We start from the raw sequence: 26,467 nt of genomic DNA, 5'->3' as shown, positions 1-26,467 counted from the left end.
AATTTCCCTTAGGAGGCAAGTTGTGATTTGTGAATATATACTAAAGAAATTTAAATTTGATGTATACCTTAATCAAAGATGCTTGTCAACTTTGATTTGTCTAATATTAATTCAAACTGAAATGTAATTGCACAAATTATAGTTAATTTACTGTTTTTTAAAACACCTTTTAGCTTTAAAAAAATGACAATGATTATTTAATAGATATAAATTAAATAAGACAAAGAAGTATGGGACTGAGGTGTCATAATCTTTTTAAGATTATACTGTGAGGAAAACATTACCAGGTATATAGAGTACCTGTGTCAGTGGAGTAAACCCGGAAGCTCTTGTCCCAGAATCCACACAGAACAATGAATCGGTTGTCGGCCGTGATGACGAAGCACTGTGAGCTGATCTGAATGCTCTGATCGAGCAGGTCTGAGATCTGACGCCGATGACTGCCGACGTAACTGGCTGAAGAGGGGAGAGAGATAGACAAATTAAAACAAGCAGATTATATCATTTTCTAATCCAACATGACCATTTGCTTTTTCCTCAAAGAGCTCGCAGTTCACTTAAGTTCAGTGCATCAGTGCTCTTATGTTTGACTGCACAGTGCAAAGAAGATTTGTCAGAATACAAACAGTAGTACATCCTGGAGGTTCAGTTTACAGGACTTCAGGTTGTTCGTGAGAGACTAAGGAGACGGAGAAATAACAAAGTGTGGACAGTCTTCGCAAAATATGTACACTACTCGAGTCAGAACACACTACAAAATTTATCTGCATGTGTGATGTGGCCAAGGGTTCTGTTAATTTAATGACATTCTCTTTCTATTTCAGACAGAAACGTCCACAGTGACGCATTTATTATTTAGTGAGGGTCAAAAGCGCTGGAGAACAGGTGTCAGGGAAGTGTGTTGAATATGGACACTGAGAAAGTCCAGTATACCTTGCTACAAATAATGTTTTAACCCATTTTTAACATTCTCAAACGCCACAGTGCTCAGCTGTCACGCTCAATTTACAGTGTTTAGCTCTGACCCCTCCAGGAATGCAAACAGTGTAAATATATTTCTGACACGCACGAAAATCCTCTCGACTGCCCACAAATACATGCACTCCCCTACAAAGTCAAAATATATTGTTTAGTATCATTTAGACTTAAGGGAAAAAAAATAAGAAGACAAGTGTGCATTCAATTACATCACACACATCTATTGTAATGCTACTAAAAACCCTGCAGTGAATATATATATAAATACTAATACACTTTTATTTTTTTTGCAGACAGAGTGAACGTGCAAATAAAGATGAATACGTGTGAGCAAAGTCTGGTTATTTTCAGACGTCAAGTGTTGAGAAAATGTGTGAAAACGGTCTGGTGAGACTGAGAGTGACCACAACATTCAGCAGAGAAAGAACAGCCCCCCCCCCAAACCCATCACAGACATGCGTGCGATTGCGAGGGGAAGCAGGAAAGCGATGGAGTCGAAAGGAGGCGAGAGGAGAGCGCACACGGAGAGAGAGAGAGAGAGAGAGAGTGGCTCATCTCTCCCTGCTCCACCAGTGCATCCCATACATCAACCGCGGCTCGGCACTCTTCTCTCGCTCATCAACAAGTCGTGAAGGATGAGAGGCGCCCATATTGTCCTGACAGCCGACCGCCGTGCATTCTCAATCACACATTATTACCACATTCATATTCATTTCCATTGACACGCGTCCTTTCCCTCCGCTCAAATTAAACCAAAGAGGATGCAAAAAGGGAGGGAGGGAAGGGACGATGGAGAGGAAGAAAGGGGGGGGGGGGGAGTTGATGATGAAATGCTGGCCTAGGCCACAGCTCATTGCATTCCAATTTGCATGCAAATGGTTTAGTGAGAGAGCAGGGGCTATATCATGAGGAGCGAACCGGGGCAGAGGCTGAGAAACAACTCTAATCTACTGTCCAGGGACACGGCACTGCAGAGTGCCATGAGTCACCACGGTGCCAGCAGTAATCATACATAAATCCACACAAAAAAATATAATTCCATGCATTTATAAGGCCAGACTATGTAAAGAATGCGTGTATTCTTATAGAGTCATAAATGATACCTATGAGCGGGTCAATTTCCACAGGAAGTTGGTACTGCTGGTCCTGCACCGTTGAGCTCTGATGACCTGACAAGAGAAGAAGAAAGACTGGATTAATATTGCAATCGTGTGGCCTTGTGAAGGAGACGGCCGGGTTTTCCCCTTCATTATAAAACACTGAGAATGACGACCATAAAAAGTCAGTGTCACCTACTCCCCCAGGGGTTCTTTCATGAATTAGACATCAATTACGTCAATAAGCTCCGGAGGCCATAGAGACAATGGTTCCTTACGCTAACTGTGCTCTACTGAAAGTGTTTCTTTGCACAGCAAAGTCACTTCACCCCCGGGGGGGCCGTTATATTTTAGTTAGTCTTATATCGCCAGACATGTCTCCATACTGCTGTGTCAGCATTGGAATCAAAATAATCTGTATTCCTGTTAGTGTGAAAGAGGAACCTAAAATAGCATTTCCTTCAAAGTAATGCTCAGACAGTTTCATCTAGGACGGCAATTAATAATTCTATTCATTACCCACAAACATATTTTCGTAATAAAAAGGAATAATGTCTGTTTAGAGTTATTTTGCACATTTAACAGACAAGTGAAGAAGGACAGAACCATTTTTTGCTAATTAAGAACAAATCACAACTATTTTACAGATTAAATGCAGTCATTATTTTTGTTGACAGGCTTAACCAGAGTCAGATCCCTGCGCAGGAAAAACAATAAAACACATTTTTAGTAAAATTAATATATTGTCACAGTTTTGAAGAGCTCCAGGCAACATCATGTTTTGTGTCATACATACATACTAAATTAAATAAACATTAACCTAGGATAAAGCAGTAGAATATGAATGAACCTAGGTGCATTTCTGCATTTATGCTTCACTATTCTATCTTTTCACTTTGTTAATGAACAAAGTTTGCCACCACGTTAGATTAATTGTTGGCCTGCTTCCCTGTCCTACGCACAAAAACACATTTGGATGTGCACATGCTTTCATTTTTCTCTTTTATGCAACCTGAAGAATCCAGCAAAGCCCTCCAATTAATGAGCTACCTCTGCACAGAACACATTTAATTTATTATGCCAGCTCACTAAACAGTTTAGGTTAATAAGTCCTGGTCTGTGGCAGACACGGATGAGGTTGAATTCTCCCGAAGAGCGATCAGTCTTCATCCCCGTAAATTCACAGATATCAAATTTAATGTTTCTTTTCCGGGGGGAAGGATGGATGTTGAGTAAATAACGTTTTGCGAAGTGAGCGCGCTGATGTATGGAGGTGGACATGAGACTTAATGCTGGCTGCTGCACGTGTCACATTTGATAGCGCTATCCAGCAGACGTGGTCAACTGTCTCCCAAATCAACGTCTATCCTACAGACGAGACGGGTCAATCGTCAGATTAATTAATCACCAAGTGCTCACGAGGGAGAGATGAGCAGAGGAGGTATGAAAACTATTCTAATGTACCAAAATATTTTTTTAAGCTGCCTAAAATACCATGATACGAAGTTATTTTGATGCAAATAATTTAAATGTTTAATTTTAATTGAGCAAAACAACCTGAATACACAGTATAGATGGACATATCTCTTACCTGCCAAACCGTGCCATTTGTTGACCGCGAAAATGCGGTTGGCGGTGACAGTGATGATGGCGGGTGACGTCAGACCTGGCTGGGTGTTGGCTGCTACGTGGGTCACGGGAGAGTTTGATGGGAACTTGAGCACCATGATAACATCCTGCTGCATCTGGTCCGTAAACATCATCGGGGTCTGCAGGAGAAGATACTGTTCAAGTCCCCGGGATGGACAACAAAAACCCAGGGAGCAGAGAGGGAGAAGAGCCAGGAGATGAAGTGACAGACAGAGAGCAGAACAAAAAAAAAGACGAAGGAAGCAGCCCACAGTAGGTGTTAGAAAGAAAGAAGCAGAGGGAAAGGGAGGAAAGAGAAGGAAAGAGAGAAAGTTAGGAAGCTTGAGCAGCAAAGTGGCCTAATTTAAACAGCACAGACGAGTTAGGAAAAAGTGATTGTTACTTAGTTAGAAAAGGAAAAGCATAAGGATGACACAGTCATAAAGTGCTTTGGAGTATGACGGTTATGTATGTGACTTTACAGTTACAATACATTTCCTGTTTCTGAGCCTAAAATTATGGAAACACACTATCCAGCATCCCAAAAGTCACAAAATCTTATATCTCACTTAGTGAATACTCTACAAACCTGTGGGGACAGTGTTATGATGGTTGCTTCAGCCAGTCAGGTCTAATTTCCACAATGTTACAAGCCCAAAACAGAGGTCAGCTGAATATACTGAATGACCAGGTTCGTCAGCCATAATCCAAGATGAAAATGCCAGGATTCATTGGGCTTCAATTTGTGAAAGAATGGTTCAGGGAGCATGAGTCATCATTTTCAAACATGATTGGCTAACACGCAGTACAGACTAGGGTTGCAAAAGGGGCAGCAAATTCCCAGTAACCTACCATGGGAATTATAGTTCTGGAATTTTGGAAATGTTCCATGGGAATTATGGGAATAATTCAAAGAAACTGTCAAATACAAATATAAACATGCTTGTTTTGTCATAAACAGACATACATGTAAAATGACACAACAGAAAATGTTTGTCATGTGTGAGTTGAACTTTACCAATGCTTAATTCTGCATGTTTTTAGCATTCTTTCTACAATATTTATAAATAAAGACTTTCCATCAACATTAGCTGGTGTGAAATGCTTCCTCACATTGAACGGCGTACATTGCATTTTTCTGTTAGTGAAAAGCGAGTAATGCACAGCTATATAATTAGTTAGCTGAACAAATGATATGTTCCTCAAAACTGATGCTGAATAAATGCTTGTATCGTTACAGAAAACTCTCACAGGAGGCAGAAGAAAAAGCATCATATTCGAGGTAGCTAGCACCATGATAAGCTAGCCTCTTAAATTAAATAGAGCTAGCTATTTTACATTTAGCATATCTGGTTTAACAGCAAGTTAGTTAATCTATTACATTTTACTTTAACACCCTAGGGATGCGCGATATCATCGTCACAACACCGGTGTCTGCAAATTAGGGATGCGCCTTTTGAGATATGCCGATTTTGTGCCGGTCAAATGCACTTGCGCGCCGCGTTGCAACGAGAGCTGGTGCAGGTGGAGAGGCGGCTAACGGGATTAGCGGTTAGCAGAGGCTCCGGATAGCAAGTTAGCTCAGAGAGTCGACGGACAGAGAAGTGGGGATTTCGACAGGGCAGCTTTATTCTACAGTATTCTTCACATTGACCATGCTAAGCCAGGTCTCCACGGCCCTACGTTCACTAAGCATACATGAGCACTGGGCAGTAAGACGTAAATAGTACGTCACCAACTCGTTACTGAGAGTTCCTTCTTGGGGATGTCCACGGAGCATGCGGCACCACCTAGTGGCGCTATTTAGTATTGCAGTATTTTTTAAGGTTTTAAGATTGTGTGCACTAATTTCCATAAAAACAATCCAGTAGTTTTGCAACAGATTACAACATATGGCAATGTTTACATGATTAATTGCTGATTATCATGTTGCATCAGCACTATATCTATTCTATTTCTTTATACGTACGTTAGAAAATGATTTATTACTCAAGAAAACAACATTAGTTGCTTTAAACTCAAGTGTAAGTAGTCAACAAGTTATTTCTTTGACCTATCAGACGGATTCCTGTGATGAGACAGGAGCTTATATAAAGCCATTTTCAGAGTGTTTGTACTAAGCAGCTCTAACACGGAGCCATTTTCCTCCTTCCATGAAAAGAAGAGGAACATCAGTGTTTAACATCAGGAGAAGACATGAGTAAATCCAGTGCGTCTGACAGGTAACCAGACACACTGACAGTATCATTACCGCCGGCACGGGCAGGCGCCGACACACTGACAACACGCTCATGTGTGGGACGATGGAGAGAAAGTAAAGAGCGAGAACATTTAAAAGCAAAGAGAATGGGGGGGGGGTGTGGAGCTGCTGCAAGGCCTCAGAAATGTGTTTGCATCTGAAGTTTACGTTTAGAAAAGAAAAGAAAAAGAAATCATAGGACATTGCCTGATACAGTAAGTGAACTTTAAAGCACCAGTCTGAGCTTGTGTGTCTGTGTGTACATGTGTGTGCTGGGTGGTGGTCTGCAGGCAGCTGTCAGCGCCACAGGGACACCGCACTAATAGGGACTCATGGGGCCTCGGTCCATCACAGGCAGGCACACAGGCTGCACTTCTTGGCCCTTAAAAAGCCGTCACTTCAGGACTGCTGTTCATTGCTCTCCTTTACTGATCTCCGATTCCAGCTCAGGTGGAAAATCTGGCTCGGACACAGGTTTCCAGAAAAGTGCCTACTAAACACATACACACACACGAATGCTTGTGATCTTTCTCTTTCACACACACCTCGCTAATGATGGGAGAGGGGATGCTTTTAAACCCTAAAAGACTTTATTTTCCCACAGTTGTCGGCGGACAACGAGAAGACAGAATATTAAGACTCACGAGAAGCAAAAATCAGAGGAACTCCTTTGGCTTCAAATTCACCGTAGTATTTCCAGTGTGTTTTCTATGATAATATGTTGTACTATTGCATGTTCGTGTGTACACAACACTCACCACTTGCATGGCTGAGCTTCGGGGCGGGTGTGGCTCGATGAGCAACTGGCTGGGGGTCTGTCCGAAACTCCTGATTTGAGATTCCACAGCCTGAGGGGTAAAAAAGAAGAAACAAATACAAAGAAAGGTGACATCAGCTTTTATTATTTTTCTTGCTGTATTGTAACTAAATAACTAAATGCTACACCAACCCAAACAATACTGGGTTCAAGCACAGAAATCAAAGACGAATGCAGAAGCCGTTAAGCGAAAGGAAACCACACATGCACATATAAACATACTTTTTCTCTGTCTCTCTCTCTCACACACACACATGTGCACCAATTTATCCTCCACACAGCCACACTAAGACGAGGACCGGGACAGGCAGGCTCGTAGGCTGGTTAGGTGGTGTTAATGAAGAGGTATAGGACCATAAATGTCAGAGCAGACGCCGGCCGAGCAGCTCCTGGACATCATCACACAGCTCACTGTCAGGCCAACAAGCACGGGATTGAACACACCCACACAGACGCATGGGGTTTAGGCAATATATCCCAATTCTCTACGCTGTCATATTGTTATTTTAGATTGCATGAAACACTTTTTTTTTTAAAGAACCGATGATTGTTGGTCTTTAAACGGTTTCAAACAGTAGGGAATTTCAATTTCCCATAACTTAATGTTGAACCCTTCGAAGTATTCAAATTATACTGATAATAATCGGAAAATGAAACCCTGAGAATTTTTTTCCATTTAAGACAATGAAGAACAATCTTTTGGATGTTCAAAACTTAGGTAAGAAGGTTTAAATCCAAAAAGATTAAGACAAAATATTAACTACATAAGTATTATTTAAACATTTAAAAAAGCATTACTATATACTGAGTCTGATAGATGCTTTAGACTGTACATGCAGAGAGAAAATGACCAACACAGAATTATGACAGGCCTGTCAGTATGTTGGTGTGCACTGTGACTGGCTGTGGGGGAGTGACAGCTTGTGTGTGTAGGCTGAGACGTTTGAGCCCCAACTTGGCTGGGACCTGTGAGAATGAGCTCATGGTTGAGGCCTGCACATGGTATTTCCATAAGAAAAAAAAAAAAAAAGGTTTGGGAAGTGAGTCTTGCTCATAACGATTGTCTGAAAATAACCAGAGACCTGTGACGCGAAGCGAGGGAGAGATCGTAGCCGTCTGATACAAGGTTTTGCCAGCATGTGAGGGGTCAAAAACACAGGACAGATCAGATTTTTATCTATTTCACACACATTTAGGTTTGGCACTACTTGGGTACTTCTCAAAATACCAGTTTGTGTATATTTATTACTGGCCCTATAAGAAGCATCTAAAGAATAAAAACGTGTTAGGTTATAACATTATTAGGATAAAACAGAAATAAAATTAATAATGTAAAACTTAACGTTAACGCATGTAAAAAGTCTGGAAAAAGACGAGCATGACGTCATGTTAACATGCCGTGGCACCGGAGTCCAGGCACTGTTAACCAGTTAGCTCCGTTAGCTGAGTTAGCTCCTTCTGCGCCGCTAGTGCTCCTACAGTCGAACTGGAGCGGTCTGTGCCTCTATTTTTAAAGTTTAGCGTTACTTTAGAGACTCATTTTAACAATTGGGTGTCACGTAAACATGAACGTTAGCTGCGTTAGCTACTCTAGTGCCATTAGCATGCCTACAGTCGTACTGGACTGGTCTGTTTATTAAATGGAAAGAGCAGCGCTAAAAAATAACCAGCGTACCTGTGTACTGCGTATGTGTGCCTCTGTTTTTAAAGTTCAGCGTTACTTAGAGACTCATTTTAACAGTTGGGAGTCACGTAAATATGAACGTTAGCTGCCCTAGCGCCTTTAGCGCCGTTAGGATTAGTCGAACTGGAGTGGTTTGTTTATTAAACGAAAAAAAGCAGCGCTACAAACAACCAGCGTACCCGTGTACTGCGTATGTGTACCTCTGTTTTTAAAGTTTAGCGTTACTTTAGAGACTAATTTTTAACAATCGGGAGTCACGTAAACATGACGTCACATGCGTCTTTTTCCAGTCGTCATGGAAACGCGTCATTGTTTAAACGTGCGTTAGCGCTGACGCCGTTAGCACGCCCATCACTACTGAAAACATGCCATATGCCACATGTCATGTAAGAGGGGATTTAAAGATTTTTTAAATAAATACCCACAGTTTAACATAACGATGAACACTAATCATGACATTTTTTCACAGATGGTTTGTATAGGTGAAAGGACACACGTGTATCATTCAAGGTCAAAGTACCTCTCTGCTCATGCTCTGCAAGGCAGACGAGAGCATTTTGCTTTGGCTGATGTGCAGAAGAGACTCCTCAACGCCACTCAACCTATCTTCATTAAGTTGAGCGCTGACATTTATGAGGCTGTGGAACGTTGGAAAGTGGCTGAGTCTAGGTCAGCACGTCCTCCTCCCTGTATGCCAGTGCAATGCTCAGGTGATTATACGAAGGGCCATTTACAAGGCCAATGTCTTTTGGGGGCGCTGGCCCATGTCTGATGAAGCGTTTCCATATTCTATACATTTAAATGGCTGAGACACCCTCGGCTCAGATGTCCCAACCTGCCCTTTGATTTATTAAGCTGCTTGACAAGATGGATGTCCGTGTATAACGTCGCTGTTTTCATGCAAATCAAACCGAACAACACTGGCTCCACGAACAAAACAATAAGAAGTATTTCTGACAGTGTGGACACATTCTATGTTTGAAACATTAAGAAATAAGTGTGTGGGGAGGATTTTGTCCAAAACAAATAATTCAGTGGGTTTTGCACTGGCTCGGCGTCAAAACAGGTTCACTCGCGTGGGTACATTTCCCCGTCTTCTGCCGGATTACGCACACACTATACAATTCAGACGCAGCGCTGCGTTTCGTTACTTGTACGAGAGGCTGCAGGGTTTTCCACAATCACACGTGAAAGAGGGGAAGCCCTGTACGACTCGGGGAAGGCAACACAAGGCGTGTTTCTCTTTATACGCCGAGAAGCAACACAGATGTCCGTGGCCTGCCTTGCACAAGCGCATACACACAACACATACATTCGTCTACACACACACAAACACACACAGTTCTCTTAGAGAGAGGGGGTGAGTTTTGACATGCGGCGGAGGCAGGACAGGAAGTAATCATGGTTTTGAAAAACATAGCAGTGGTCTCCACAGCATTCCCTAATCTGTGCTGAGATATACCCAAACTCTCTCCCAGCACAGCAGTGCACACATAAACATACAGCCATGTGCTTTCATGCTGATGAGCACACATAAATATACAAAGGTATACACATACCAAATGAATGCATGTATACAGAATGTGTATGTACAAACATATCAAGGTATGATCCCACACAAATCTCCACAGTCTGTGTGTGTGTGAGGTTGCGGCGGCTCGGGAATAATGGCTGCCAAATAGTGTGGCAGGAATGTAAAATCAGCCAAGCAGGAATACGGAAACCTCTGCCTCAATCTGACCAAATATACACACACACACACACACATATGTGTCTGGGACCCATCCCCCTGACATTGAACAGCCCTGGGGCCTGTCCTAGTGTGGCCTAGCTTTGGTCCAGACCACAGCTCGGGTTGTCACTCAGTAATGGCAGACTCTGGGGACACTTTCAAGCCCAAAGCCCTCAGTCCCCTAAGCTCCTGGAGCTCTCAGCCACCCCCCCAGTGACCTGGCTGTGACAAGGCCCAGACCTGGAACTCCGTTTCCACCTTCTACACAGACGGGGCATGTTTGCTTCCTTCCGCGCAAACATGACGAGGGAGAGCCTTTGCTTAGCTCGCATGTGTAAGACTGTTTTGGTTTATTTTACTAATTAAAGAGCTCTGACAGACTGGTTTTGAGGGCGAAAACTAGTAAATTGGGACACATAGCATCAGAGGGGTACTGGGAGGAGAATATGACAAACATTTTTTTATCTGTCGAAGGTGCAATCAACACCACTTCTTTATTTGCATTTCACACACGGTGAAACTACTTAACTCTAAAATATATATTATGGAATCCATAAATTGAACAAACAAGATCATATATGTTGACTTCCGCACTCATTGCTAAGTCACAATGACACATTCCTGGAATTGTTGTCTCACTGAGCTCCGCTTTGTCCCTAAAAAACATGCGAGTGCAGGTGAGGGCAATAGTATCTGGAAGAGCGGAAGTCCGCGAAGTGTTCTATTCTTGGCAGTGCAGCACAGAGTTCTACACAAACTTCCAGCCTCAGAGGATTGACGTGTCCAGTGGATACATTTTATATATGATGGCAATATGTTTGCTTTTCCAAATGCTAACTGCTGTTAGCTGCCGGCGCCTCAGTGATGCTGAAGTAGTTTCCTGTGTCTCATTTGCATTTAAAGAGACAGGCACTCAAAACTGACTTGGAGAAATAGGGCATAATATGTCTACTTTAAACACAATTTGCTTTCAGATTAGTTTGCAAGGGTTGAAAAATTATAAAATTTGCAAAACAAACATTTTAATACGGTCTTAAACTGGGGGGGCATGATGTCTTATTTTGAAACCAGGCAAATCATATGCACCTGTTTCTGAGGCCGTTCCATATTTGCCATCAATTTATCAATCCCCTGGTCACTGGAACCGTTTGGCAGAAACAGTGGCGTGCCAGTGATCTAATTTATTGGCGCATGTATGTCAACCAGTGGAGTGGGTAATGAGCTCAGGATATGTGCGGAAATGACCGGTGCACCCTGGTAATGAATCTGCATGTGTGTGTGTGTGTGTGTGTGTGTGTGTGTGTGTGTGTGTGTGTGTGTGTGTGTGTGTGTGTGTGTGTGTGTGTGTGTGTGTGTGTGTGTGTGTGTGTGTGTGTGTGTGTGTATGGCTAAAGGCCAAAGCACATCTAGGCACATCTGGATGGGAATTAGGGTGAATGAGGTGATAAATCACAGCACTACCCCTGGTGCCCGTGATGCTCCAGTCACTGAGCATGAAGGGCAGCAGAATGGTGGAGGCAAAACACATTTCAGCCTCTTGATATGATGGATCTCATCGCCATTCATAACACAATGCTATGACGACCTTAACTGAAAAATCTGCTTGATTATATTATTCATAATAATAATAATAATGCACTCAATTAAATTGCCATGCAAAGGAAATATAGAAATATCGATACAAGAGACAACCGACTTAAACAGGCTAGTTTTTTTTGTTTTTTAAAGCTTTAATGCATATCTTTTGGTTATTTTTGATGATAATGATGTTATTATTCTGCTTCGGTTTGATCTTCATGAACAGAAACTATTTAATATTTGTATGCTCCGTCTTTCATCTGTCAAGGGCTCTGTCAAGCAATACTATCAGTCAAAACTGATAGCCAAACTACCAGGTTATTTTGTGCAATAAAATTCACCTCTGAAACTTTCCACGGACGCATTCAGTCATAATTGAACCTTTTTGCAAATGTCTCTCACTTTACTAGAGCAATGTTACTGTTGCCTGCTTCCATCTTAACGCAGCTATGTTGAAGAATACAGAAAGACATTTGACAATGGTTTAAATTAAATATTTGTCTGTATCTAAACATTACATATATCAGGTTTAATTCAATAGGTGTAAATAATCTGACAAAGCTGTTTATTGCCAAAATGATCCTTATAGAAGGCTGTAAATAAACACCTTTGCAGGGTTTGCTTTTGTCTATATTATTGGTGAAGTTGTCAAGCCAGTGTTTGGGTGGAGATGAGCTGTGCGCTAGCTGTGTTTCTCCTTTCAGCCTTTTGTTTTCCTGTTCTTGCTTTCAGGCAAGTAGCTTCCATGTGCAGCAGTTCAATGAGAGTGAAATGAATAATAAATGAAAGGCAGGGAGGAGGTTTTAAGGCGTTAAAGTGGAACACTTGGTAGAGTGCTTTTAGATGTATCACACAGGGGGGGAAAGACTTTGCTCAGCAATACTTGCCAAGAGATTGTTAGCTTAGCTCTCCCCCATGCCATTCTACAACAAATTTAACACGGCTAATGGCCTCAAAAAAAAACCTGAAATACAGATACAGACAATGGACAGATGCGTTCATAATACAGTCAGACTAAGCATCCATTTGAGAATGCTAACACTCAAGTGTACTTACTGTAATATGGTATTTTTTTCCCTTACTCAGCATGATCTGCCAAGGGAGTTAAATTGGCCGTGCAGTGCATAAATATGTATTAAAATGTGTGTGTAAATACATGTATTGTATCATGTAGCAGCCTCACCTCTCGGAGCATTGGATCAGTGATGGAGCTGAGGTTGACTGCGCCTTCATAAGTCAGATAATAGAAAACATTCAGGGCTCTGGTAGCTTCAGGTCCCTGCTGTTTGTAGCCGAAGATCAGATCGATCCACTGGTGGAGCTGGCAGGACACGAACTCACTCTCCAGAGCCTGTTAATGGGAGGAGAGGACAGAGGATTATAGTATTGTAAATATCAACAGATGCGTACCATTCGCACAACACACTCCAAACCAAATGCAACTCCCCAAACATATTGCTCATCCCATTACTGAACAGCAGCTCCACTGAAAGAGGAATTCCTCGGAGAAAGCAGAATTTCCTTATGATTGACGGAATCTGCCAATGATTTCCGTAACGAGCGAAAAAAGCACAGCGATTCCATATCTGATCATATGAGAGCATCAAAACATTAGAGAACTATTATAGTTCATGGGGGAGCTATTTCAGAGTCTGCCTTTGTTCCCTTCTCTGTCAGTCGTGGATGGAATGAAAGCACCGAGTTGCTCTTCTGCAGACGTCTCTGCATCACCATAACGCTGAGGTGCGAGTCATTTACCTTCCTCATTAGCTGGCAAAGGAGGGAAAAAACATTTATGGTTTCCTCATAAAAACAGGCAATTGTGTTAATTTGTGTAAAGCTGTCGGCTCACAAAAGCCCTCTAAACACGACCAAATTAGAATGAGGCAGCCCTTGATTGTCATTGCTGCCTTGTGTCACATTAATTTGTGACAAAACATTAGCCCGTGCTGCACTTAAATGGCGATTTATATAATTTAAATTTTTACGGGCAGAGAGCAGCGCATCGCTCATTTAAATGTGACTTTCTGACAGCTCATTCCGCAACAGAGTCCTCCCCATTCTCTTAATTAGAACTTTCAATCAGGAAGAAGAAACCCGGCTATGAGAAGAGGAGACCGAGTACAGTTTGAGGTATGATGATGTTTCCACTGCAACTTGAAGCACCCACTGAATACTGATGCTGTCACTAATTCCATAATATGAACTGATGAAAAGCTAAAGAGTGAAAATTAATAAATATCAGTGTGTTCCAAGGGCTTTAAAGAAAAGAAGTTAAACATACAAAACACCATTAAAATGGGTCAAATTATGATGCATCAGTGCATTTTGTTACCAATGAGTTTTATACTGTTATCTCTATAAATTGTAGTTTTCAATTTTCCATATTTTAGACATATATACATACATACTGTATATATATATATACATATACATACACACATATATATACACATATACATACACACATATATATACACATATACATACACACATATATATACATATATGCATACTCACATATACAGACATATATACACATACATACATATGCATACACACATATATACATGTGTGTATATATATACATATATATATATATATATATACATATATATATATATATATATATACACATGTGTATATATATATGTGTGTATATATATGTAGATGTTTACATATATACATACATATATATATATATATATATACATACATACACCACTGCATTTGGTTTAAATGAATACAAATAACTATTTATTAGCCATTTGTCTAATTCTATTCAAGTTATTGTACAACAGCAGGTTTAAGCTCGAGTCTCCCGTCTTCTGATAATATTCAAGCCACAATGATATCGCTCAAAACAAGGATCCAGAATAAAAGAAAGATACAGTAATGGCATAATTATCAAAATGAATCAAGCTTATCCCCAGTCCTGCTGTTAACAGTCCGGCATAAAGCTTTTCATGTCACAGGTGTAAAACTAATCCATGTATACAGTAGGTTTATGGTTATTACACACATTGGTATTTTGGACAATGTCCCACTTAGACGCAAGCACTGTTCCGAGAGCTGTAGATCTGACAAAATTAGCAGACGGAGAGAGATTTGTCCATTTCATATCTTCTCTGTGTGGCTCACTTTACGCCATTGTATGATAAGGGGGCTGAAATGTTGGGTAATACGGGAATACGTGTATTAAATTAGATTAAACACAACTGTCTGTCAGTCTATCCAACCTGCAATCAGTGTACTGTACATACGTGTGTTTAAAGGTTAGTGTCAATGGGACACTGCTTTTGTGTTACATTATAACATATTGTTACTCACTAATCATGGGCAGTGTGTGTGTGTGTGTGAGTGAGAAAGAGAGAGAGGGAGAGATCAGTTCATTATGCGCTCCGACTGACCTTTGACAGGCCTTGCTCCCATGTTTCTAAAACTAAAGCTGGGCCTGATGGGCATTTAATGTGCACTGCAATCTACTGTCAATCAGCATGGGGAAACAAAGACAGCCATGTTATTGCAGCTCCCTCTCCAGAGGCCCGCCTTTATGGAAATCAAGTGCATGTTGGAAAGGGAGAGAGACAGAATAAGTGAGTGTGCATATGTGTGTGTGTTGGCTCCAGAATTACTATTGTTATAGATGCTTAATTAACTTAGAAATAATGTAAAACCATGTTCTCACCTTGTCATTATGCGTTATTGAGCATAGAGCTGTTTAAGCCATGCAGTATATACATATAAGTGTGTAAAAAAAGTTTAAATGCCTTCTTAAACTACTCTATATCATCGTCTTTGTTTGGTCTGTCACCATCTGTTTAACAGAAGGCTGAGCAGTAGTTTAGGAATTTAACCACAGCAGATTAATTCTCAGAAGATTCTAAGAATATCTCGCTCTGCCTATGAGAATAAAGTAAAACTAGATAGAGGAAAACTGTGAACTTAGGATGCAAGTAAATAAAAACTTGCAAGTGCAATAATTAGAATTAGAAACATTCTGATGATCCAAGTCGACGAAAGAAAATAACTGATCGCAGAGGAACACATGTGTCTATATATATGTAAATATATACACATATATAGACACATATGTATGTATATGTAAATATATATACACACATATACATATGTTTACACATACATATATAAAATATGCACATGTACATATATATATACACCTATATATAATGTATCAGACTTATCTTACAACACAAGAGCAAACAATGCAATCAAATATAGACAACACAGCAAACTAATGGCGTCTCAATAGCCAATAGCGAGTGTGGAAGTTGAGGCAAAAATCAACAGCGGAAAACAAAGTTTCCTTTTCTGTAAAAACCATGTGAGAACAGGCGACACTGGCTGAGAAAGTATGACATGTCAAGCACAGAGAATAGGCATGTCCTGATAAGCCATTAACATGCGCCAGGTGAGCAGGTGTGGGAATGTTTCCTCGCGTGATGCCACACTGTGGAGAAACGGTCGAGCAGAAGGTTGGGGCAGATAGCAGATTCCTGAGGTGGGATCCTAGTGCCACTTCAGGAGGAGCAGGCAGGATTATTGATGGGCCAATTAGCAGCCAGTGTGTGTGTCATCCCTGTCCACGGGGGACTCTCTGATAATTAATGAATAATTTAGCATGCCTTTATGTAAATGCTGATAGGGGGTAGAAGTCAGTAGAATCACACATTTCTGTTGTTACAGATTTGATAGAGCACACCTTGGAAGCACGGGGAGTCCCCTTTGTTGTGACTCGATTCCAGTGGCAACAATAATTCAAATATTCTCCGATGTAGAAAAATTGTATAATTTCATTCAAAAGTATATCTTGTTGAATTAGATATTTATTTTTGACTGCATGTCAGATTTCGGGCCCGTGGAAATTATTTTAATTAAAAATTAGTGCTGTCAGTTTAGCGCGTTATCGTAAAAAAATTTTTACCACGAGATTAACGTTATTTTTTACGGAAGCATACGTCGCCATGGAAAGGCGTCATGTGTTAACGTGCGTTATTTCGAGATGAGATGTTTTCTCGTTGTAACGTAATTGTTTCTCGAAATAACGCGATACTTTCTCGTTATAACGACAAAACAATCTTATCTCGAAATAATGTGATAGTTTCTTGTTATAACATAATACTGAGCAACCACTTTTTTGTATGCGTGGCAGCAATACGCTTCCATTAAAAAGGAACGTTAATCTCGCTATTAAAAAAAACGAAAATTGAAAATTAATCGCGATTAAATATTTAAAATCGTTTGACAGCACTAATAAAAATGCATCATGATGAATATGACTCGTCTTAAGTGCAAGTTGGACGTACTTTAATTTTTTTCCCCCCTCTCTGAAACATCTGTGGCTGGAGTGGGAAATAAAAGCCTGAGGGGGAAAAAACACTAAAAAAGACAGACACTTTAACTATGTGTCCATCAATATGTTTTTCTTTAAAGAAAGATATACTCTAGACGGAGGACTTAAATCCATATTTGAGACACCAGAACAAGTGATTGCAATTAACCAGCTGGTGGACATTAAACAAGGCGTACTCTGAGTCCAGATGAGGGAAAACAATGAAAATGTCTGATCTTGATCCCCTGTCTCATCTTTAGCCTCATCTTGCTTTTTTGTACGAGCAAGTGGGCGTGTTTTATTTGACCAATTTCTCTTTTAATGATGATCTTTCTCTGCTCCAAAGCTACAGCGACTCTCCACGATACAAGTCTGCAGAACATGCATGGGGTTGGTGCTTTATCAGCGACATTTTCGTGGCTCACTTTGGTTTGTGGTGAGCTTTACGGTCTGGATTTAACTTCTGCCTTAACGAGGTGACACTGAACGCTTTCCTCCGACCCTCGCTGGTCCTAAAAAAAAAAAGCCTTTTAAAGGACTTAAGGAGAACGGTTTGTAAAGATGTTAAAATGTCACTTAACAAATCAATCCCCTCATTTGCATGCCAACAGCGACGAGAACGGCGTGCATGCGTGCGCGTACATGTCGCTGATAGTGTGAGCGTTGTAACCGAAAGCACATGTCGAACGCCGAGTGTTGTCAACAGCAGGCTGTTATTCTTTATATCGATTACGGATGAATAAAGCAAACACTTGTCAGGTCTGTGTATACTAAAACGACTGTTTAAGTAAAGGCTGATCAAAACATCCTGAAAAACCGCACTCGGTATGTGCGGCAGTGAAACATCACACATGTTAACATGGAACACAAAACGCCGCCGCAGCAGCTGCAGTTGAACCAGAGTTTGTTGAGTCATAGTCACGTCGTGGACTGCATTTAAAGAAATGTTATCCGATCTGCATTTTCAGAAGCAATCCTGGTCCAAATAATGCAAGTTTATCTCCGCTCTTGTTTCCAAGTCAGACAGCATCTTTTCATTTTCCTCTCTACTCATTCTCTCACTCCGAATGCTACTCCTTTTTTCCCCCTCCTGTTCTTCCTTGCAGTCATCCGATCCTTTAGATCAACTCCTCTGGAGTCGCTTGCCCTAAGGTTGACAAGCGCTCTGATTAAAGGGCTTATTAGCTCGCTGTAAATGAGAAGCCGATTGTCATTTCGAAAGCAGGCAGAGGAAGCCTGTAGCCGGGCCTGGAGAGACGGGGGCCCCAAACATGGAGGAGGAAAAAGAAAAAAGCGACGGGTGATGTAAGGAATCAGAGCCTCGGTGCAGCCGTGCAGCTAACAAACCGTTTCCTTTATTCCCATATTCACACACACACCGAGAGAAACCCATATGGGTTGTGAGTTACTTCAAACCCCCTCCTCCTTTCTGCTCCACTAATTAGATAGGTCACAACTGTGAGAGTTCTGGCCATGGGTCAACGAAGGCCCTCGCTGGCAAGTGGAACCCGAAACTCCAACTCTAGACTCTCTTCCCCGCTTTCTCTCTGCATCTTTTTTTTTTTGTGATCCCTCGCCCACTTGGAAAGCAAGAATATCATATTATGGGGTGAAAAGAAGCAGAATGAGCAGTGATTGGGGAAAGTATCTCCCCAAAACAAACATGTCATAACGCATTAGGCCTTAGTCAGACAAATGGCATGGTGTAGACTCGCGAGAAAGGACTAAGTGGTCCAATTTACAGCACAGACAATAGAGTAAACAAAACTGATTGAGATGTAAATGGTTGAAGCGAATGGGGCCGACTTGAAGTCAAATGGCAATCACACTGTAGTTCTCATCTTCTCCCTTTAGTTTCCTGACAACCGCCATGCAACACAATGAATAAATAAAAAATAAAAAAAGTAAAAGTGGAAATTAAGCCTTTAGAGACGTTATAATAAAAAACAATAATCAAATTTGTGTCATCCATTATCTCTGCTCTAGTGTTGACCCGTCCACCTGCAATCGGACGTCCATAAGTCACTTCGACAGCAGAGCGCGTGAGCAAAAAGCCGAGTCAGCAGGTCAGAGCTGATTAAACACCGGACGACTTCGACTGAGCAGACTGTTTGAGAAGCTGTTGAGAGGAACATTGTTGTCTCAGATGATTATAGAGTCGGCTGAAGGACTGAACGGTCGCTCTCTGCATGTCTGAAAGGGGGGGGTTTTCAACAGTATGTGGTGGGGAGGTGATTAGGATGAATGACTAGGCTGAGCTGCCTCATTGTAGATAAGTGTGTGTGTATACTTGTCTTACAGCTCACAACTATCCTATTGGACATTTGAACTTAACGGAATAACTTCAGACTTGGTTTGACGGTGAAGTTTGGTTGGAGTTTTGCATTTATTATGTCAAAAGACCTACTGTATGTGCTTTTTCCTGTCTTTTAAAAGCAAACACATTAAAGAAAAGAGTTTTTAAACAACCCGATACTGTAATCTTTGACAATTCTGGCTCAAGAGATTGAGTTTGTCCACTAAACAGAAGCTCTTCAACTCCGCAGGACTAAATACCTAAAAGCCCAAATGGCAAATGTTTATGTGAGAAAGCACTTGACATAGAAACGGTCATGGCCTTTTATTTTATCTTATGTCTTTATGCTTTGTGTTAACCCATTGACGCTGGGAAAGCATTGCCGCATTTCTACCATAAGAGCCGGGAGTGCGGCTACGTAATTCTACCATAGATGCAGGTAAAGCGGACATGTCAATTTTCGGGGGGTATAAGGGTTTCTCGCGACTTTGTTTTGACATTTCTTTGACAGCGGAGAGATTTAGTGCTGTTCACTTTACTTTTAGATTTTTTTGTATCTAAATAAACTCAATTTGTGTTCCTATCTGATACAGAAGTTGAGAAATCAGTCATTTAGTAGGCATTGAACCTCAGGTTTTAGAGGCATTTTTTCCTGGCGTTTCAGGCCTTAATGGGTTAAACCATATGAAGGTTTCTGGTATCTGAAGCTCTATACAAACACAATCCATATACCATAATTACATGATCTTATCGATTATTTGTACAAATGTCTTCAAGACGAGGCTATATGGCCTAGAACAGTCTGGAAGGAGATTTCTGTCAGAACCAAAGTGGAAGAACAACCAACCAACTTTGGCATCACTCAAAGTGCTAGAGAAACGGAGAGGGAAATCAGTAAATGTTGCACAAAAAAATCATCTCGGTAGACTTTGGCAGAAGTAAAATGAGAGCATGTAGGAGTGCAGGAAAGGGGAGAAGGACAACATTAGTGAGTGAGTATGTCAGCAGCAGTAGATCATCCAATTTCTCAGGCTCTCATCGCTTCTCCTTCATTACGTCATTGAAGAAGAGGACGAAGAGAAGGGAAAGGAGGAGAGGGGGAAGAAGGGAGGGATAGCTCGTAAAACACTGAGCACACAGTAAACATGTCTGCCCTTATGTATGACAATACTCCTACAGTGAGCGCTGCCTGACATTAGCCAGATAACCCCCACCATCCTCCCCCCAACTCACCCCACGTGCTAGTTCCCATCCAACAACAAGGCTTTCAGTGGAGACACCGGGGGAATAGATTAGCACTCGGCTAACATGGTAAATTGTGTCCTGTTACATGAAGCCACGCTGGGCTAGACGACATTAGGGTTTTCACTCACTCAGTCATTCACAAGTGCATAAGTGTATCTTAGCGGTTAGTGACTGGTCCTTGCAGTGGTTTACCTCAGCTCACACATGGATTCCTGTGGGGTTCCTGTGAGAAGAAGACGCGGGAGGCTGGTGGGAATGGTATTATGCATGTCCCATGGGCGTCTGATCAGAGAGCACAGTGTGGATGAGAGGTGAATGTAAACAGCGATGATCTTTGACTTTGTGTAGCTGGTGGTCTGAGCTGCAGAGCTATCATGTCTGGCTGGGTGACTTGTGGGAAAAAAAAATGTGGACATGCTTTCATCTCCTGTACCATGCTCTCATTCACATTTCAAATACAGGGACCCCCGGATAGTAGTACATAATAAATAATTCTTAAAGATTGGTCACGATCGCATTAGACGGCAAGATCTTACCTTCACACGTATCATAACCTAGTAGGATACTGGACACCATGATGCCATGACGACAAAGTGTTTGTAAGTGTGAAGAGCTGTCAACAAATTAAAGTGACAAACTCCAGAGGAAGACATTCAAAGGCGAGCGATAGAGTGAGTGCGTGAGGGTCGCAGGCAAAGGAGATTTGGCTTCGATGGATATGGTGTTCGTCTGTTAGCGCCGAACAGCCTCAGAGACGTTAAAGTCTGCGGGGCAAAATCGCTGCGGCGAGTTTGACAACATGACAGCTGGTCGGACAAATGTGAGCCTCTATACGACAACAACTTTAGTAGATATGTGAGATTCCAGCACTACAAATAACCAGCCAATCACGCATGTCTTTTTCTGGTCAGTTGTCATGGAAACGCATCGTGCGCCAACGCTGACGCCGTTAAACGCCGTTGACACGCTAACGTTTGACAGCCTTAAAAACTATACAAGACAAAAACACAAAGCCCTAATATACGAAAGGCTATTCATAGTCAGTTGACCACCAGATTCAAGTTCCTTGTTTGGCTAGCTGCTTAGGTTTAGCATACCAACTTGGTAGCAGGAACTATGAGGGTTTTGCAATATTCAACCTTACATTCAATTACCAAATATTTATATTTTGGGGATGAAGGGGTGCTCGGATCTCAAGGTCATTGTACTTAGTAGAACATACAATTAAAAAAGCTACTCCATAATAAAACTGCTTTGAAGGGTTAGCAGAGCTGTTTAGAGATAAATTTGGCTTCTAATGTCAGTTTAATTGAGTTGTCAAGGTTACTTACACTGAGGGTTTACCACATAGGGCAGTGACAGGTGGTCAACCTTCTAAGTATCAAATTCAGACCTATCACTCAGTTCGGTCTGCCCATTCTTCAAGAGGAAAGTCTCTCTCGGCTTCTGTGAGGGCAGTTGAGCTGATGTCTCTGTCACTGCTTTGAGTGAGTAGATGTTTTATAAGGGGGAAAAAGGGCTGAAAGTAATGTGCTGCCCGTCTCTCCCATGTGTGCGGTTTACAAGTCTGTCAGCAGCACTGCAAGCACACAGATGACGGAAAGGAACCAAACGTGAACGTGAAGCAGCAAATGGGCTCAACGAGGGTTAGACGGTGATTGCACACAACCTTACTTAAAGGAGTCATTTTATACCCTATTTCTCCAAGTGAACCTAGTTCCCTGGTGTCCTAATGAACATGTCCGTGACATGCTTTGGTCAAAATACCATAAGGATGAAGCACCACAGCAGTTCAATCACCCTGCCAAAACAGCCCTGTTCAGAACACTCTGTTTAGTAGCATCTCTTTAGGTCCACCTTAAAAAAAAGAAACTTAAGGGACAGGAAATAACATCAGCCACAGAGGCTACTGGGAGCTAGCAGCAGTTAGCATTTGGAAAAGTGATCATTTGCACGCTCTAGCAGGCACATTGCCGTCATATATAACATGAATCCACTGGACAGATAAATCCTCTGAGGCTGGAAGTTTGTGTAGAACTCTGTGCTGCACTGTGGAGACAAGAATAGAACTTTTCGCGGACTTAGCGGACGCCAGCAGTCTTGCGTATGTTACGTAAACATAAGTGAGTCACTTTTTATTCACACTTTGTAGACTGATGGGACCTCCAGAGTCCCAAATATGAGAATTTAAATGATTAAAAAGTTGATTTTGCATAATATGTGTGTATGAATTTAAATATTGATGTGTGCAGATGTTGATTAACTGTCATGCCCGAAATAAACAAATCATTCATTCATTCATTCATATGTCCCCTCTAAGACAACGAAAGTAACATATACATACATATACATATACATATACATATATACACACATATACATATATATAGATATATACATATATACATACATATATACATATACACACATATACATGCATATACATATACATACATATACATATATATATACACATACATTTTTTCCCCCATGATCCCACGCGGCTTTCTGAATTTATTGAACTAGGCTTTTTTGTTTTGAATGAGAGACCCCAAGCATACCTAGCGTGTCTTTAAATCACAGCCTCTAAAGTCAGTATTGTTTAGCTCAGTCTACCATTAGACAGTAAGACGTGGCTACTAGAGCAGACTGTAGATCAGGCTGCTACAGATCACTATCTTCGGTGAAGCATGGGCAGATGACAGCGCTGGTAAACACTGACGTCGTGTGCACGAACGTGCGCGAACACACACACACGCACACAATCACCTGGTATTGTGCAAAATGGTTAGCAGCTCGCAGACGTGACTTGTGGTCATATACAGTGGAATGTCAGAGAGGCTGACAGTGCCCAGAGACATGTAGTTATCTGGTGGAGGAGGGATCAAGTTCTTAACCTCTCCCTCGACCTCCTGGTAAAAACAACACGCAGGCCCTGATCTCTGTGGCATGCCGCCTCAAGACCCTGGTGTGTCAGCGTTTATGTGTGTATGGGTGTTTGATGGACCAAGAAAAAGGGAGTGTGCCTTTACACGCAAGCAGTTAAGTGTACTGTAGGCACTTTCGGTATAGTTACCGTTCATGCCTGGGTTAAGACGCTGAGGAGCTTCGTCTCTAGTGAGGCCTGCCTACGACACTTCCAAAAGCAGAGCAACATAAACCAGGATACGCTTTGATGTCGTGTTTGTCGAACCAACAGCCAACCAAGCAACTCCTCACTCCCAACCACAAAAACTAACTGCCATTTGCACAGCGGCACAATCCTTTACTGTGAGAGGCTTTTAATGGCCTTTCCAGATTGGGGCCTAATTAGCTGTTAATCATCTAGGGCTCATAACCAGAGTGGAGACAGCAGGCGCGCGCGTGTGTGTGTGTGTGTATTTGTACCATGTGCGCATCTGCATATGTTTGTGTGTTCTCTCCTGCTGTCTGGCCTTGTGTTGTGAGCCCATTAGCAGCAGACATGCTAAAGAGAGCCAAACAGCCCATTAACTCCTTCACTCTTCCCTCTCCTCGTCACCGTGCTCATCTCTCTCTCGACAGTACCACAGTTGCCAGCTGACACCCTCTAATGCCAGCTATCTGTCATGACCAGAGACCTGTCCACCCACACATCCCTCCCTCTACCTTGTCCTCGGCCCATTCTTTCTTTTATTCTTCTTGTCCACCCTCCTTTACTCTGTCCTTCCCATTCTGTCTGTGCATGATCTGTAGTACTGTAAGAGTGGGCCATGAAACTGCACGAAGATTGCAGCTAATGACTATTTTCAGCAGCAGTTTGAACCCGTAAATATTTGAAACTTTTTCTAAACAAATGATTTATCGATGGTTATTCTGTCTGATGAAAGACAGAACTTTCAGGAATTAATGAAGCAGCTATCAGAAGGGGTAGCGGGTGGTGAATATGTAATGCTAAAACTGAAAAGTGTGTTAAAATGGCACCCTTGTGAAGTTCAAAAAGCTCCCGTTACTGAGCTTATTATGGTTCCGTGAACATCTACCTGCCTGTTGGGCTGCATGTTGGATCAATATCTCTAAATTACGATGTTCTTGAATGTCTTGTTTTGTCCACAAACATGACTCAGTTTTTATGATTTCTTTGTTATGTGGAGCAAAGAAATTAAGAAAATATTAACTTTTAAGAAGCGATCAAAAATCTTGTTTTAATATTGAAAAAAGCTTCAAGCTGTCTTTAGTGTAACCATTTTATGTGATTTTTATAGAAATATATACAATTATATACACACTATTATTGTTATATATAAGGCCTATGCATTTAAAGTGAGTAAACAAACTAATAATTGTCGCCATTGTCAGTAAATCATTCTGAATTAGTCATTAAAGCCGGCATATGTAAGAATGTGGCCAAAAACGGTTACTACACTCAAATTCAAAAAAATGTAGGTTTCGTTTTCTCCGCCATTGTAGCTCAGACGTAACTGGCAACCCGTGGTTGCTCAGCAGCTGAGACTCTACTGACTGCAATGATTGGTAGACAGCGGTAGGTGGCGCCACATGCCAAAACATAATTTCAAAATGTAAACATGATTTGCAGTCTGCAAAATATTTTTTCAATGCAAATATTTTGGCTGTACTGTTGTTGTTGGTGAGGTCAGTATGTTATATGAACATTATTCCTGAGTCTCTGTGACATATTAGGAGGATTTTATGGAAGTTGCTTTAGATTTATTCCATAATGCACCTTAAACCATTTGAGTCCATTGAGCTAAAGGGATGTTTCTTCAAATTACTCGTTTTGTCTGATCTTTCTTTTCTTTCGTTTCTAATTATTTATAAGTGAGAAAGCTGCTGATAATAACTGTTTTACATGAATAAATTCACAACTAATATGACATACATATCTCCAGGTTTATATGCAAGATGATAAAAAAAATAGCCTACCCAGGACTGGATAGGACTGTGGAAACCACCACCATAAAAAGCTTTCCACACTACATCCACTTTGGACTAGACCATGCTGACAGCCAAACAGAGAGAGGTAAGTGATTAATGATAGGGGCCTGGTCATATCAGCAGGCTGGTTAACAGCAGCCCACCACAAGACTACACAGGTCACAGAGCACAGCCAGTCTCATCAGCACCCATTACTACTGCAGGCACACATCACACAGGACATGATGTCCATGTTTAAATGAAAAAAAAAAAAAATTAGCGGAAGGGAACAGTGTGATAGAATGCAAATCTCCAGGGTTAAGACAATAAATATTTAAAACAACGTAATAGTGACGTGAGTGTTTGGAAGAGGACAGGACATCTACAATGGAAATACGACAGCAAATCTGACAACATCCGACATGCTTATACACAGAATATTTCTGCTTGGGCTGAGCAGGCAGGAAGGAGAGATCAGAAACAGGATACTGCGTTCAGCGTATTTGCAATCGCACGCACGCATGTGGCCAGAGCAAGAGCAGAGACAGAGGGATGGCGATGTTGGAATCGGAGAGAAGGTGAGGTGATGTTGGATCTCTAGGGCGAGACATCAATCTGAGAGCCGAAGGGGGATGTCGGGGAGAGGAGCGGGAGGCTCAGGTAACAGGAAGAACTGCGAGACGGTCAGGAAATAACACTGTCTCTTTGAATTAGAATTTCCAGCTAAGCAAGTACAAGGAGAGGCAGAAACCTCCGACAAGGCTTCACTGGTCTGGGTTCTGTTATGAAAAGTCATACACAGAAACGCACGCATTTACGCGATACTGACGTTTTTCACATCATTCTGCTCGGCCCTGGTAAACACTTAATCTGGGTGTTCCACTCGGAACTCATTACACCGGTCATGTGTTATCGTTTTCTATAAC

The 26,467-nt window shown here is 41.5% G+C and overlaps 1 protein-coding gene across 1 annotated transcript in view; it reads right to left on the bottom strand.

The window, feature by feature from the left end:
• The window catches only part of lrba (LPS-responsive vesicle trafficking, beach and anchor containing), a gene marked incomplete at its 5' end in the record, with an annotated part of 183,053 nt that overhangs the window by 11,592 nt on the left and 144,994 nt on the right, over positions 1-26,467 (bottom strand). Inside the window, 5 exons of the mRNA XM_083909541.1 lie at positions 301-456; positions 2,082-2,147; positions 3,667-3,859; positions 6,702-6,791; positions 12,938-13,105. Coding sequence (XP_083765667.1) covers positions 301-456; positions 2,082-2,147; positions 3,667-3,859; positions 6,702-6,791; positions 12,938-13,105 — 673 coding nt within the window. The remainder of the gene's footprint in view (positions 1-300; positions 457-2,081; positions 2,148-3,666; positions 3,860-6,701; positions 6,792-12,937; positions 13,106-26,467) is intronic.

The sequence above is a fragment of the Microchirus variegatus genome (genome assembly GCF_963457635.1).
Source record: "Microchirus variegatus genome assembly, chromosome: 23".
NCBI classification, from domain to species: Eukaryota; Metazoa; Chordata; class Actinopteri; order Pleuronectiformes; family Soleidae; genus Microchirus; species Microchirus variegatus.
Note: the sequence above shows the minus strand (reverse complement) of the source record. Positions and strands in the feature narration are given on the sequence as shown.